A 15352-nucleotide genomic window follows, 5' to 3' on the forward strand; every position below is an offset into this window, starting at 1 on the left:
GGAAGTCTTCAAACTGCTTTCTGACTAAGTAACATCTGCGCTTCAATCTTTCGTACGTACGTGATCATAATTCTGACAAGTCCCGTGATCACAGCATTGGCATAGGCACTTCTTAATCTGTCAATAGCTTTCACAGAGGGTTTTCCTTTGTCAAAAACTTGTATTTTTACCGTTTCTTTTGGAACAGTGGTCACAGAGAGTAAAAATTTGTCGCTGTTATACGATGCCATATCTAAAGTGTCGTTTATTGATTTCATAAACAGGTCACTGAGACAAACAGCATTGTTCAGTGGCAAACTTGCGCTGTAAAACAAGAGATAATTTGCACAAAAAATTTCTCCCGTCGTCGGCTGTCGGTATCCTATCACTGAGGGTTTATTTAAGTGACGAAGTTTTTTTCTATTATATTGTGAAATAACCTGTCACAAATATAGTTTTGCTTCCCCCCTTATTGAAAATTCAAATTCGCGCAGAAAAGCCGGCCTTTTTCTCCCCTTCGTTTGACAAACCTTGTGGATTTCGGGCATTTTACATAGTCAGATGCTAGTGATGAATTTTTTATTCTGTTATTGCTATTCAAAAACTAAGATTTAACTGATTTTGACCTGGGGGGTGCTGTTGAGACAAAATATTCCTGGTTGTTACCAACTTAAGGATAACTTGCAAAAGAGTGGAAACAACAATGATGGAAACAACGAATATAACAGGAAGTGGTTCACAGACGAATTTTTTTTAAAGGCTGGCAATGCTCCCCGGTTTGGATAGGTGAGTTGAAACAACAGTCCATTTCATTTTCAGCAGTCAACATTCTCCTCTCCATTACTGGAATTCTTGGTAATTGTCTCATCCTTGTTGCTCTTCGCAAGGAATCTTCTCTCCATCCCCCATCCAAACTCTTATATCGTTGTCTAGCAACGACTGATCTGTTGGTTGGTCTTGTTAACCATCCTTTCTACACTACCTATGTTGTTGGGTTGAGATACAAAGAGATTGTAACTTTAAGGCGCACATATATTATTTTAGCTATCGTTTGGGTTGTATGTCCAGTGGGTGGTTTATTATTTCATCTCAAGTACCGTGTTGGCCTTTCGTACAGCTTTATGGCTACACTATCTTGCCTAGCAATCTCAATCACCTCGTACGCAAAGATTTTTCGCACTCTCAGTCATCATCAGGCTCAAATACAAGATCATGCTCAAGAACAACCAAGCAAACCAAATACACTGACCATAGTGCGATACAGAAAGGGTACAATACTTTAGTTGTCTGTTATGTACCACTTCTTACAGTGGAATTTGTGATCTCTCTTAGTAAAGAGCGATTTCCGAATTTCATCATAATCAGGGGAATGGCGATTGTCTTAGTGTTCTTTAACTCCACTTTGAACCCGTTCCTTTACTGCTGGAAGATAAGAGAAGTGAGACGAGCTGTAAAGCAGACAATAAAACAAGCAACCTGCTATAAATAAATGTAGACCTATTTAAACGTTGGCACTGATGTAAATTTTCTTCTATAGCTTAATTGAAAAATTAGAGACGTAAGGACAGAGAGGAAGATATGCAATATCGCGTTAAAAAGAGTAAGGAAAATATAATGAGCTACCTCTACATATTCTTTATGGCCGTTAGGAGAGAGGAGAGGATATAAAATTTGATAAAAAAAGATTAAAGAAAACTATAAAGAGCTACTTCTAATTTCTATATTGTATTCAAGTTATCTTAACAACAAAAAAAGGTTAAAAAATCCTACTTTCGTAAATATATTACAAGAATATCGTGTTATAGTTGTCTCAAAACTGGACGAGATATGTCACTTTGACTTAGAGATACGGTTAAGAGTTAATGAATAGTAACAGGACCCACAGGCTCGATTTATTGATAACAGAACTTTTTAAATATGTAGACTTGTGGAGTTTATTTTGAGGACAATTCTTAGAAAATGAGTCGCAGATTCTGACAAGTCCTGAAATCACAGCATAAGCTGAGCACTTCGTCATCAATCAGTAGCTTTCAGTGAAGGTTTTCCTAAGTCACGCACTGATGTTTTCACAATTTCTTTAGAAACAATGGTCACAGGGAGTATAAATTTGTCCCTGTTATACGATACCATATCCAAAATGTCGTTTACTAAGTTGATAAACAGGTAACTAGGACAAACAGCATCGTTCAGGAGCAAACTTCCACTTAGAACCAGAGACAATTTGCGCAAAAAAAAAAAGTATTTTGTAAGTGGAATATTTGAATTCCTTCTTTGTAACTATGGATAACCTGCAAAAGAGTGCATTATTAATGGCGTTTAAAAAAATAAACGGTTCACTGCTAAATCTATTTTCAAACTTTTTAGGACATAAAGGCAGAGTTCATTGCAGTTTTGATCGGTAGAGAGATCGTCATTATCTCAAAGTTCCAGTAAGGTGCGATACGCAGTGAAAAACGAAGGAAAATTCAAATATATTAGAGGTAACTATGCATCTGTAAACATACATTAATTTTAAATAGTTTTATGTAATCTAGCTTTATTCTTCCCAATACCGATATTTTTAGAATAACTTTGCATCTGCAACCTGTGTTAGATTTGAAATTGGAATTTTTTTACCACTTTCATTAGGCTGATAACAATTCATGGCGACCCAAGATCACGTGAATTAAGGATTCAACCTACTATCCGGGTAAGTAGTTAACGAATCTGATCGAAACAACACGTCGGCCAATGCGTTGGTCACAGCGTCGGCCGACAATCGGTCGACTGTCGGTCGACTGTCGGTATCCTATCACTAAATGTTTATTTAGGTGAAGAGGTTTTTCTGTTGTATTGTGAAATTAACCTATCACAAATGCAGTTTTACTTTCCCCTTATTATTAATTCAAATTCGCGCAGAAAAGGTGCCTTTTTTTTTTCTCTTTCGCGTGACAACCTCACAGCTTTCGGGAATTTTACATAGTCAGACGCTACTGATGAATTTTTACTCTCTGTGATTGCTATTCAAAAACTAAGGTTTGACTGATCTTGACTTGAAGGGAGCTGTTAGAACGAAATATCCCTTGTTTGTAGCTAAGGATAACCTGTAAAAGAGTGGAAACGACAGCAGGATGATGGCGACAACAAATGTAACGGGAAGTGGAGCACAGACGAACACATTTCAAAGATTGCTATGCTCCCCGTTGTGGGTAGGTGAGTCAAAACAACAGTCCCTTTCATTCTTAACAATCAACATTTTCCTCTCCATCACAGCAACTCTTGGGAATTGTATCATTCTTGTTGCCCTTCACAAGGAATCTTCCCTCCATCCGCCATCCAAACTCTTATATCGTTGTCTGGCAACAACTGATCTGTTGGTTGGTCTTGTTACCCAGCCTCTCTATGCTACCTACTGGATGTCCGTGGTTCACGAACACTGGAGTCTTTGTCGATACGCAAGGGACGCATCGTACATATCAAGCTATGCGTTATGTGGAGTGTATTTGTTAACGATGACGGCTATAAGCGTGGACCGACTTCTCGCCATGTTGTTGGGACTGAGATACAGAGAGATTGTAACTTTGAGGCGCACGCATATCATTTTAGCCATCGTTTGGGTTGTATGTGTAATCGCTGGTTTATTCACACATCTCAGTTACCGTTTAAGCCTTTGGTGTAGCTTTATAATTACACCATCTTGCTTAGTAATCCCAATCGCCTCGTACGCAAATATTTTCCGCGCTCTCAGTCATCATCAGGCTCAAATACAAAATCATGTTCAACAACAGCCGAGCCAACCAAGTGCTCTGAACATGGCGCGATACAGAAAGGCAGTATACAGTGCACTATGGGTGCAGTTAGCTTTAGTTGTCTGTTATATTCCACAATTTACAGTGGCAATTAGGATCTCTCTAGGTAAATATCGATTTTCGAAATTCAGTATAATCAATGGGGTGGCAAATGTCTTAGTGTTATTTAACTCTACTTTGAACCCGTTCCTTTACTGCTGGAATATAAGTGAAGTGAGACGAGCAGTAAAGCAGACAATCCGACTAGCAATCTGCTACGCATAGCGGTAGACCTATAGTTTAACATTGGCATGTACTACTTTTCTATAACTTATTTGGAAATTGTGATATCTTTGAGTTAAAATCGATTATCGAATCTCATCATAATCAGTGGCATGGCGAATGTATTACTTTTCTTTAACTCGACTTAAAACCCGTTTCTTTACTGTTAATTTTAAAAGCACCTTTATTACCAAACTCGAATATTCAAGAAGATTACGTGACTCTGTCACAGGCTGTGTACACACAGCTGGTCTTATGAAAAAACATTTTCATATAATGACAATCAAGAGCGAAAAATTCTAACACGCGCTCTTGAGTATCTACCATTGCTCCTAATTAAAATGGTTTGTATGACAGCTCACCGCTGCAAGGATCATTTCCGCGCTTGAATTTCATCTGATGATCAAAGAATGATTTATGTCATTAAAGTTCTGAAAACATGAATAAGTGTAATTGAAGGAATAGGTCTTAAGTTTAAAAACTAGTACGCTCTAACCTCTTTTGTGTGGTTTTCTTTAACGCTTCCCTGTCGTCCTCAGGACTGTTGCGAATATCAAGGAATAAATAACAGGTTGTGCGCAAATTTTTTGATGAGTAAATAATATAAAAAAAGTTAGGGTTGCCATAAATGTCACAAATGAAGGTATATCTCATAGATAAAACAATAATCAAATAAATTTGGTCAGTGATGTTTAAAAGTTCAGAATTATTTATCCATCGAAATGATTTCCGACCGCAATTTCTGGCTATCGTAGACTTATGTTCTAAAATACTTCATAAGACTCTAAAAATATTTGTTTATTTACTGTCTTGCTGAGTCATGAGCTAAGCCAGGCAAACCAAGCTGAAACTGATCTTTTATTAGAATATAATAAAATGATGTAGAATGTCCCAGGCTGTTAAACATTTCTCTTTAAGTAGAGCTCATATTTAGTTGCTGTTGTTATCACTATCCTTTTCTAAGCATTGATTTAGTAAAACGGGGCGAAATGGTATACAGCACGATACCCACAATAGAGTGATAAAACGGGGGAGTGTTGGGTCGGATCGGGTTGGGTGAACGCCGTTCTTTACCCGACTCGACCCAAGCCCCACTCTTTTTTTGCTCCGCCGTGACTATCGCGCCGTTAACTGGGCGCTTTGTTTTACTAGCTGAACGCCTCAAACAGGCTGTGTTATCACTCAATAAGCTGTCAAAAAAAAAAAAAAGCTGTGATGCAGAATACAAGAGACTAAAACCTAGAATGAGGAATCGAGAGACAAAATACATGCAATCATCTGTCGTATACATAACAACTTTAATTTTTACTACGGTAATGTTTTGCAATCAAATAATTACTAACGCAAAAAATTTAATTCATCTTACTAAATTTTTTATTAAGCAAACAATGTAATTTTTAAATTGGACTTTATTTCTAAGTTTTCTTAAGCTGTTAACAATTCATGGCATCTCAAGATCACGTACATTAATTATCCGGATAAGGGAACAATTCCTATCCAAACAACACGTCAGCCGCTGAATTGATCAAGGCGTCGGCCGGCGGCAAGTTGTCGACTATCGACCAACTATCGGTCGACTTTCGATATCCATCACTGAAGGTTTACTTCAGTAAAGAAGTTTTTTTTTTTCTAATGTTTTGTAAGGAAATTAACCTATCACAAATGCAGTTTTACTTTCCCCTTATTACTAATTCAAATTCGCGCAGAAAAACCGGCTTTTTTTCCTCTTTTGTGCCACAAACCTCACAGCTTTCGGGCGTTTTACAAAGTCAGACGCTACTGACAAGTTTTTACACGCTGCAATTGCTATTCAAAACTAAATTTTAACTGATCTTGACTTAAAAGGTGCTGTTAAGACAAAATATTCCCCGTTGTAACTGGGGATAACGTACAAAGGGGTAAAACGACAGCAAGATGACGGCGATAACAAATATAACGGGAAATGAAACACAGACGAAAACGTTTGAAGGATCGGAATGCTCCTTGGTTTGGGTAGGTGAGTTTAAACAACAGTCCGTTTCATTCTCAGCAGTCAACATTCTCCTCTCCATCACAGCAACTCTTGGGAACTTGCTCATCCTCGTTGCCCTTCACAAGGAATCTTCTCTCCATTCGCCATCGAAACTCTTGTATCGTTGTCTGGCAACAACTGATCTTTTGATTGGTCTTGTTACCCAGCCTCTCTATGCTACTTATTGGATGTCCTTGGTTCACGAACACTGGAGTCTTTGTCGATACTCAAATTATGCAACCGGCGTAACAGGCTATGTGTTATGTTTAGTTTCATTGATGACGCTGACGGCCATAGGCGTGGATCGACTTCTCGCCATATTGTTGGGACTGAGATACAAAGAGATTGAAACTTTGAGGCGCACGTATATCATCTTAGCTATCTTTTGGTTTGTATCTCTATTCGCTGGTTTATTCTTGCTTCTTAATAATCGTATAACCATTTGGTGCAGCTTTATAATTACATTATGTTGCCTAATTACTTCCATTGCCTCATACACAAAGATTTTCCGCGCTCTCAGTCATCATCAGGCTCAAATACAAGATCATGCTCAACAACAGCCAAGCCAACCAAATGCATTGAACATGGCGAGATACAAAAGGGCAGTGTTCAGTGCACTGTGGGTGCAGTTAGCTTTGATTGTCTGTTATGTACCACATACTGCTGTGAAAATTGTGAGCTTTCTTAATACAAAGCGATTTCCGAATTTCATCATCATCGAGGGAATGGTAATTGTCTTAGTGTTATTAAACTCTACTTTAAATCCGTTCCTTTACTGCTGGAAGATACGTGAAGTGAGACGAGCAGTAAAGCAGACAATCAGACAAGTAATCTGCTATGCATAAAGACGTGTTTTAACGTTGGCATGGACTGTTTCTTCCGTAGCGTAATTGAAAAATTCTGATTATTAGAAGAGAGAGGAGAAAAAATGCCGTTTCATGGTAAAAAGAGTGAGGAAAAATTTAAGAGCTACCTCTCAATAGTATATTGTATTCGGATTATCTAACGAACAACTAACAGGTGAAAAATTGTAGTTTAGTAGCCATAAAAAAAATAAATAAATAACCTGTCTCCAATTTGCGCATTTGTAATGAAGTAGTGAAGCCTATTATTTCGGAATCAGAATGTGCTCGGGATTTTGCTTTGCGATCAAAATTCGATGAGATATGTCACCTTAGCTCAGAAATATGGTCTAAAAATAATGTGCTGTTAATTTGTTGCTCGATTTTGTATGATTGGGAGTTAGCCATAGTGTTTTTGACGAAACTTTGTAAATTAATTATCAGAAGATGCGGACTTTGTTAACATCTGTTCAAATACACAGAAGGAAATGCTCAGAAAGGAAGTTGATCATCTCCATTTCAGATAGAGGTACCATTTGAGACCAGTCGTTTGCCTAAGATTGTGCTCGCAGAGAAAATTATAAGAAGAGATGACTGAAAAAAACCTCTAACTTAATTGAAAAGCCTGGCTGTTTTTTAGCATGTTAATTAAAACTGTTCATTGAGCTGCCTCGTGAGTCCACAACATTTTGACCTCTGTCATGACGAATATCCTTGTCCGTTTGTTAAATGGAGAGTTTTTTCTAAAAGCACTGTTTACTATTAGAACTAAAATTATATTGTAAATAGTTGACGTGGATTTGCAGAAAAAATAAATGTCCAAAGAGAAGAAGAAATTTGTATTGTTAATGGTTTTTCAAGTAAACTGTTCACCGCTAGATCTATTTTCAGACTTTTAGGGCATAAAGGCAGAGATCAATGCCATTGAATCGGTAGATAAATTGTTATTTTCTCAAAGTTCCAGTGAGGTGTGACACGTAGAGAACAAAGAACACAAATTCAAACATTTTTAGAGGTAACTATGCATCTGTAGCCATACATTTATTTTGAATAGCTTTATGTGATCAAGTTTTCCCTTTTCTCTCAATATAGATTAAAGTTTTCAAAAAAGGCTTTTTACGTTCAAATACAACTAAGATAATTCACGGCGTCTTTAGTTTGGGTAAGTTATATTAAAAGTCGATAAACCACCTTATTAATGAAAGTCTGTTTGAATAAACAGAGTCTTTTTGTTGTTGTATTGTGAAATAATTAGAGGTAGAGGTAGACCTATCTTAGTTTTGGCATGTACTTTTTCTTTTATGGTTAACTTGGAAGAACTACTTCCAAATAGTATATTGTATTCAAATAATCTAAAGAGCAACCAACAGGTGAAAAATTGTAGTTTAGTAGCCATGACAAAACAAAACATCTTGCCAATTTGTGCATTTGTAATGAACTAGGAAAGCCTATTTTCAGTGGGAATCAGAATGCGCTCAGGGTTTTGCATTGCGATTAAAACGTAATGAGAATGTCACTTTAGCCCAGAAATATGGTTTCGTGATAACGAGCTGCTAAAGGAGCCAGCCACTTGATTTTTTCATGATTAGGAATTAGCCATAATGTTTATAACAAAACTTTGTAAATTAAAGATGCGGACTTTGTTAACATCTGTTCAAATACACAAAAGGAAATGTTTAGGAAAGAAGTTGATCATCTCTATTTTTTTTACATAAAGTTATCGTTTGAGACCAATCAATTGCCAAAGATTTCGCTCGAAAACTATAATAGAACAAAATTATCATGAGAAATGGTTTAAAAAACACTAACATGTTGATAAGATTAACCAACTGTTTTTACCAACATCGATTAATCCTGTTTATTGAGTGCAAAATTGGGGTCCTAGGAAAGTTATCCATAGATTTCTTTGAACAGGTAGTTTTAGAAGCAGTTTTATCACCAAATTCGAATATTTAAGAACATTTCGTGACCGTGTATACACAGCTGGTCTTAAGAGGAAACATTCTCTCATTTCAATGACAATCGAATACAAAAGGTGTCAACGCCCCCTCTTGAGTACCTACCACTGCTCCTAATTAAAAAGGTTTGTATGACAGCTCACCACTGCAAGGATTATTTTCGCTCTTAAATTTCATCTCATGGTCAAAAAATGATTTTATGTCATTAAAATAAAAAAAAAGAAAAAGAGAGAGAGAGAGAGAGAGAGAGAGAGCCAGAGGAAAGGGCACTTTAGTAACCCGAAAAGGGAACTTCTGTAACGTTTAAGGGAACTTTTGTAACGACCAAAGGGAACTTTGGTAACATAGGGCACTTTGGTAACCTGGATTAGGGAAGTTTAGTAACCAGATAAGGCACTTTGATAAGGCACTTTGGTAACGAAAAGGGGAACTTTAGTTATATAACCTTATTTATTATATAAACACCAATGAAATACCAGGTGAGCTTTCGCGCGAAAACATGATATCTTCACACGTGAAAATAACATGTTATCTTCACACGTGGAAATATCACCGCTGCTATGGTTACATGATAAATCGCGCCTTTTGCAATCAGTTTGATATTTCATTGGTGTTTATATACTAAACAGAACATTGCATGACCGCTTGGAGATACGAAATTTCTCTTCTCGTGTTGAAAAATATTTCACTCGTTCGCTGCGCTCACGCGTGAATTTGATCGTAAGCCAAGACAAACAGCTTGCAAACGTCTAGACGCACGTGGAAAGACGAACGATCAGATCGAGCGACTGCAGATTGGTAGTCACCGCTGTTTGAGCCCGCTGGCCGTCTTTTCATTGAGATGACAGATTACCAGTAGATACAGGTACATGAGTTTATTTTTAGTCGGATTAATTATAGCACTCGTAATGCTAGTTTCTTCGAAAAATAAAATAATAACAAGAATGTTACAAATGTGACGAATGTTACTATGTCTGAAAGGTGTCCGCCTTTAGGGAACATACAGTTTGACCCGGCGCCGGAAGCCACTAATAATAGACGATTGTTTATTTCCATTAGTTTCGTATTGATCTTGACAATTCAACAATTCCAGGTCGCTTCTCTAACTACTACCAGGTAGTTCGGTAGGAGAGGCACGGCGTAAGGTGGAGGAGTGGCGGAGGAGAGAAAGAGGGGGGACTGAGGGGGGTTTCTTGTACGTAGGTTCCTCAGTAGTGAAATACCCACACGATTAAAAAAATTGCGGAATTTAAACACTCGAAATTAAAACGACGTATCCGACTGAGTAGACCAAACAAAAAGAGCAACAACAACCAAAACTAAACAAGTAGGTATGGGTCACATGATTACAGATACTTGATTTTTTATTTTTTTTTCTGGTTTATATTTGTATTGAGGATTAGACATAATCGACCATAGCGTTTAGCGAGTTCTCCTTGACCATTTGTTTGTGTATTGAAAGTGCGATTTGGCGTCTATTTTAACGCGCAGCTAAATTAAGGATCATGTTATGTAGCTGTGACGTAGAAAACTGTGAAGACACTTCGGCAATTATGGTGGAGAAAGGAGAAATCTAGGAGAAAAGACAAACTTATTGCATGCCTGGAGCGCCAAATGATGTTAGCTATAAGAATAATACACATATACTGGGTATTTCTGTACACTACTTTCCAAAGGATATGTATGGCCAAATGGATGCGTTTCGATCATCGACATCGAGGAGACTCGTTGCTCCGCAACGGCTTCGAAGACGCCTGTATGTTACGAACACGTACCATTAGTGGCAGCGGTGGAGTGGTAAAACGGGGGAATTTCGGGTCGGGTCGGTCGGGTCAAGTGAACGCCGCTTTTCACCCAACTCGACCCAAGCCTCACTCTTTTTTCGTTCCGCCGTGACCATTGCACCGTTTACTGGGCCCTTTTTTGTTTTACTAGCTGAACGCCTCAAACAGGCTGTGTTATTACTCAATAAGCTGTTTGTTAAACCTGTGATGCGGACTACGAGTGACTGCTACAGATATTTTCTTCGTGACAGTAGTACAGCAACTTATTACAAAAGAAGAATCGTGAGCTAGACAAAATGAATGAAATCACCTGTTGTTTACACAAAAACTTTATTGTTACTACGGTAATGTTTTGCAATCAAATAACGATTCAACAAAAAAAAACTTACCTAACTAAATGGTTTATAATGCAAACAATATTTAAAAAGGTTACGCTTTTCGCCTACGAAATGACTGATATTTTTTATTCGGTAGCATAACTGTATTGTAGAAAAAAAGCTAGTATAGTTTCTCGAAAAAACAAAAGCAAAATCTTGGCTAAAATAACATGGTATTGGTCACTATAGATTAATTAAAGGAAGTCTTTGAGTGGCGATCTCTGTAAGAGCGGTCCAGGGTATTTCGAATCGGAAAAAAGTTTTCCCTCAAACTTTGCCCGATAAGCTATCTTTGGTTGCAAGTAAATAAAACCACATTAGTTTCTGGAAATACGTTAAAATAAAATTTTTAAAGCTCTCAAAAGTCAAAGCTGCTAAAGGCCCTTTTTTGACCTCTTGCGACATCGAAAATTTCCAAAGTTGAATACCCTGGTCCTCGTATCACACCGCATGCAGCAAAAAATCTTTTGTATTTTTAAACTGTGTGATATGTTAGGTGAATAAAAAGTATTTCAATTTTGATATTTGTTTGTTCAGGGGTTCGTCATAATTTATTTAAAAACACTCGTTAAACAGCTTTCTGAAATTGGTCAAAAGTACTCTTTCTTTCTTGGTTGATATTGCTCAAGTCCAGACCAGGCCATTGAAAACTCCGCTTGATTTCCTGTAATAAGATGTTTGGCTGCAGAAAAATATAAAAACATCTTGCACTTATTAATTTTGTTCGCTGCGGTGGCTTCAAACTTTCAGCGATTTTGCTAGCGTGACAGCCGATTATGCAAATTAGTTCATTGAACAAACTCCGACCGTTTTATATAAGTAGCTCAATAAGTCTTAGATTTTAACCATTTTAAGTTGAAGTTGTTTTAAGTTAAAAGATAGTAGGGCAGAGCTTTTAGACTACACCGATTGATACTCTAAACATTTCAAAAGGCCAGAATTTGACAAATTTTACCCTCTCGTGACGAAAGACGTTAACAACAATGCGTCGAATATCATAATTTGATTAGCGCTTGCTTAACATTTTTTTTATTAGCAAAAAATCTAAGTTGGTTCAAAAAGCTGGGGAAGCGTACCAGCTGGTGTGCGATGATATTGCTCTAAGAGATGGAAAAGCGTTATTCCAAGTGGTCGTAGACCATGAAGAGAAGTGCAAGACAGCTATTGATGTTGACCTTCAAACCCTTACGGTTGCCTATCAGAATGCTCCCACAAAATCACTTAGGACTCACAACTGAGTATTTATGCCGATAGATTTTCAACCAATGAGCTTAAACGCATGCATCAGCCATTTGAAAACCTCTCCGATAGACAACTAAAGATGGCAAGAGCACAGGCGAAGAGTGAGGTGCCTGTTGAAAAAATCCTGCGTCACAGAATCCGACCTTGAGCTCCATATGAACTTGGTATTTCATCATGTAAGTCCTGTGTCTGCGAGCATGAATGAAAGTCTTTATGGCAAAATGAAGAGGGAGTGGGTTCATCACTTTCAGCCATTGTCATTAGAGGGTTCGACTGAACTGGTTGCAGTGGCCACAGAACCCTTGACAAGTGCTCCACAGCTTCCCATGGGATGAGCTCTTCATAAGAGAAGTGCAAGTGTACGGCTTTCGCAAAACGTCAGGCATTACTCGTGTTTGATAGAGGCCAGGAACACATTAATGGATGAGATAGGACTGAAACATCCAATCATGTTTGATGTCTATGATGTGTGCTCGTTGGCAAGAGGGTGAAGGTTGCCCAGCCTCAAAGTCAAGGTACTAAGAGACATGTGCAAACATTTTGTGCTCGCATTCAAAATGCGCGATACAAAGACAACACTTCTTGCAAAAATGGAGGAAATGATTTCGGAGTGGAGTTGTAATGCAGTCTAATTGTGACGTCCACCCGTTATGCGAATGCGATATCCTTTTTTACAAGAACTCTCCAAAGTTATGAACAGCGACTGTTATGCAGATAAGTGTGACGACCAAATATCATTTGTTCCTGTCAGCTAGAAATTCGAGCAATCGCTGCTTTACTTAGACTTGAGAGGTATTCAGGACAATTATACGATGGAATTATCATTATCTGTGTCCACTTTACTATTGCTTTTCCCGAAAGTACTGACTAAAGCTGAATTTTATTTTTCATGCGGCAAATGAAAATGATTCATCCAGCAGCAGAAAGGGCTTGCTATGTGGCGAGATCAGTTGATGAAACTCCCACTCTCGCTGCACCTTGCAGCATTCGAGAACTCTTCCAAGATATTTCTGAGATGCATTTTTATAACACTCGATCTTCTGCTTCTGAGAACTTTCGTAAACAAAGCTCCAGACTATCAATTCGACTACATTCTTTCTCTTGAATTGGAACAAAAGTTTGGACTGAGGTGCCCTTAAAATTGAGAAAAGACAATAAAAACAAAACTCTAACATTTTCATTTTAGAAGACTCTTTTATTGAGATCCAAAAAATCACTCAAAAGGTTAAGGTTTTTCTAGCGTGTTTTTTCTGTTTTTGTTTTTTTTGTTTTTTTTTATAGCGGCTAGCATGTTATATCCTTAGCTAGTCCTAGGTAATCTTGTAATTCCTAATCTCTGCATATCTCTATATAATGAAAATTTATTTATTCTGTAGCAATAAATTTGTTTTATCAACAATATTATTAGATTGTTGGTTTTTGTGAACGCTTATGTAATAGTTTTACGTCTAACATGCGACTCACCTAGAATAGCACTCGAGCTAACTATGGGCGCATGAAAACCTGCAAATACAAATCCAAGTGATAAAATGTATGTATGTATGTTGGATATGGCTGTACAAAGAGCGAATTCCATGGTTAGTTTTTATGATTCCTTTCAAAAATACAAACTCAGGCATTGACAGAAGAATGCTAAGCGGGCCGTGAATGATTTTATTGATTAAAGGAAATGTTTGTTGCAAAAAACCATAACTATATCTTTCGTAGACGTAAAGTTGACTTTTAAGTTACTTTCCAATACCACGAGCATCTTTCACGGTGTTGAAAATGATTTAATCTTTAAGTATAGAAAGACCCTAAGACGTATTTCTTCGTAGCTAAGGAATATATTTCCTGTCTTTATGCGACGAAAATTGCGTCAAAAATGTGGTCCGAACCATGAGGAAATTAGGAAGTGATGTTTACGCCAGATTTGATGTGATTAGTGTTCTTTTATTATACAAACATATGAGCACGTAGTAATCATCTACAAGTCTTCAATATGCGAAATTTTCAAGCCTGTTCAGTCGTTTTGCCAGCCGTAGGCTACAAGCAGTTCTTCCTCTTCGGCGAAGTCCCTCGCCCATGAAAAAAAAAGGCAAAAGAAAAGAAAAATCAGTGAAAAAAAATTAATGTAAGCGCGCGGTGGTGAGCTTTGAGAGTGGGGCGCCTCACTCCCAGAGCTCCCTGTAGCGCGCTAACATAAATTTCTTTCTTTTTTTCCCTTTTTTCTTTTCCTTTTGTTCTTTTTACTCGCGCGACGGACGTCGCCGAAAAGGACGGACTGCTCGTAATGTACAGCCACGTTTTATTTGGACTGGTCACGCAACGCACCCTTTTCAGAGTGTTGTGTGACGAGACCAAGTAAACGTCACGCCAGAGCGCGCGCTGCTCTTATTTCAGTTTTCATTATGACATAGTCATTGACGCAGAAGAAACATTCACCAGAAAAATGTCTCGGGTCTCTCGCGGCATGTCGTTCGTGGTGTTCTTTTTTTTCTTTAATCAGTTTCGGTATGGAGAGAGGCGAGAACGGTGGAGTCAGATTCCAAGTTATTCGTAGAACAAAGATAGAGAAATTTAAGAAGGTTGACGGAGATGACTTTTTCCTCATCGTGTGTTCAAGCCCAAGCCCAAGCACATGCGCCGAGGATCAATTTGGTGATAACTTCACAAAAGAAGAAAACAACTTCAGTAAGAAGCAGAAAAAGAAGAGGGCAAGATTTAAGAGAAACAAAGTAGCGCCGGGCGAAGACAAATATGACTGTGAGCATGCCCTCATTAAAAGCGTCGAGGGAAGCGTGTTTTCCCGTCCGCGGGAAGATTTGACACGAGTCAGGGAGAGATTTGCTGGGAATCTGGGCTCCTCATCAGTGCTAAGCCCTTTGCAGACTTCTCGCAGGATCGCAATGCTCAAGACTAAAATGTTATATCGCTTAGATCTGTGATCAAGCGTTCTTTGTTATCATCCCATACCCCCGATACCCCCTGACGCTTTATGCTAGGTGAAATTCTTTTTATCTCATCCAAAGGATGAAGGTAACTGTGCACTTCGCTAGAACAATTTAAAACATTCAGTAATGCGATTACTCAAAGCGCCACAGTATCGACTGTCAAGCTCGTAGCAAAAA

General features: G+C 38.0%; 2 protein-coding genes across 2 annotated transcripts; both read left to right on the forward strand.

Annotated features, from left to right (window-relative positions):
* The first annotated feature begins 2628 nt into the window (after window positions 1-2628).
* On the forward strand, window positions 2629-4036 carry LOC131793501 (melanocortin receptor 5-like). Its single transcript, XM_059110917.2, has 2 exons — window positions 2629-2668; window positions 3018-4036. The coding sequence occupies exon 2, from the start codon at window positions 3090-3092 to the stop codon at window positions 4029-4031; it is 942 nt and encodes a 313-aa protein (XP_058966900.2). The 5' UTR covers window positions 2629-2668; window positions 3018-3089; the 3' UTR covers window positions 4032-4036.
* A 1906-nt stretch (window positions 4037-5942) lies between these two features.
* LOC136277425 (melanocyte-stimulating hormone receptor-like) lies at window positions 5943-6884 on the forward strand. The gene has a single exon (XM_066159463.1). The coding sequence runs from the start codon at window positions 5943-5945 to the stop codon at window positions 6882-6884; it is 942 nt and encodes a 313-aa protein (XP_066015560.1).
* Window positions 6885-15352: the final 8468 nt, after the last annotated feature.

The sequence above is a fragment of the Pocillopora verrucosa genome, chromosome 12 (assembly GCF_036669915.1).
Source record: "Pocillopora verrucosa isolate sample1 chromosome 12, ASM3666991v2, whole genome shotgun sequence".
In the NCBI taxonomy this organism is placed as follows: Eukaryota; Metazoa; Cnidaria; class Anthozoa; order Scleractinia; family Pocilloporidae; genus Pocillopora; species Pocillopora verrucosa.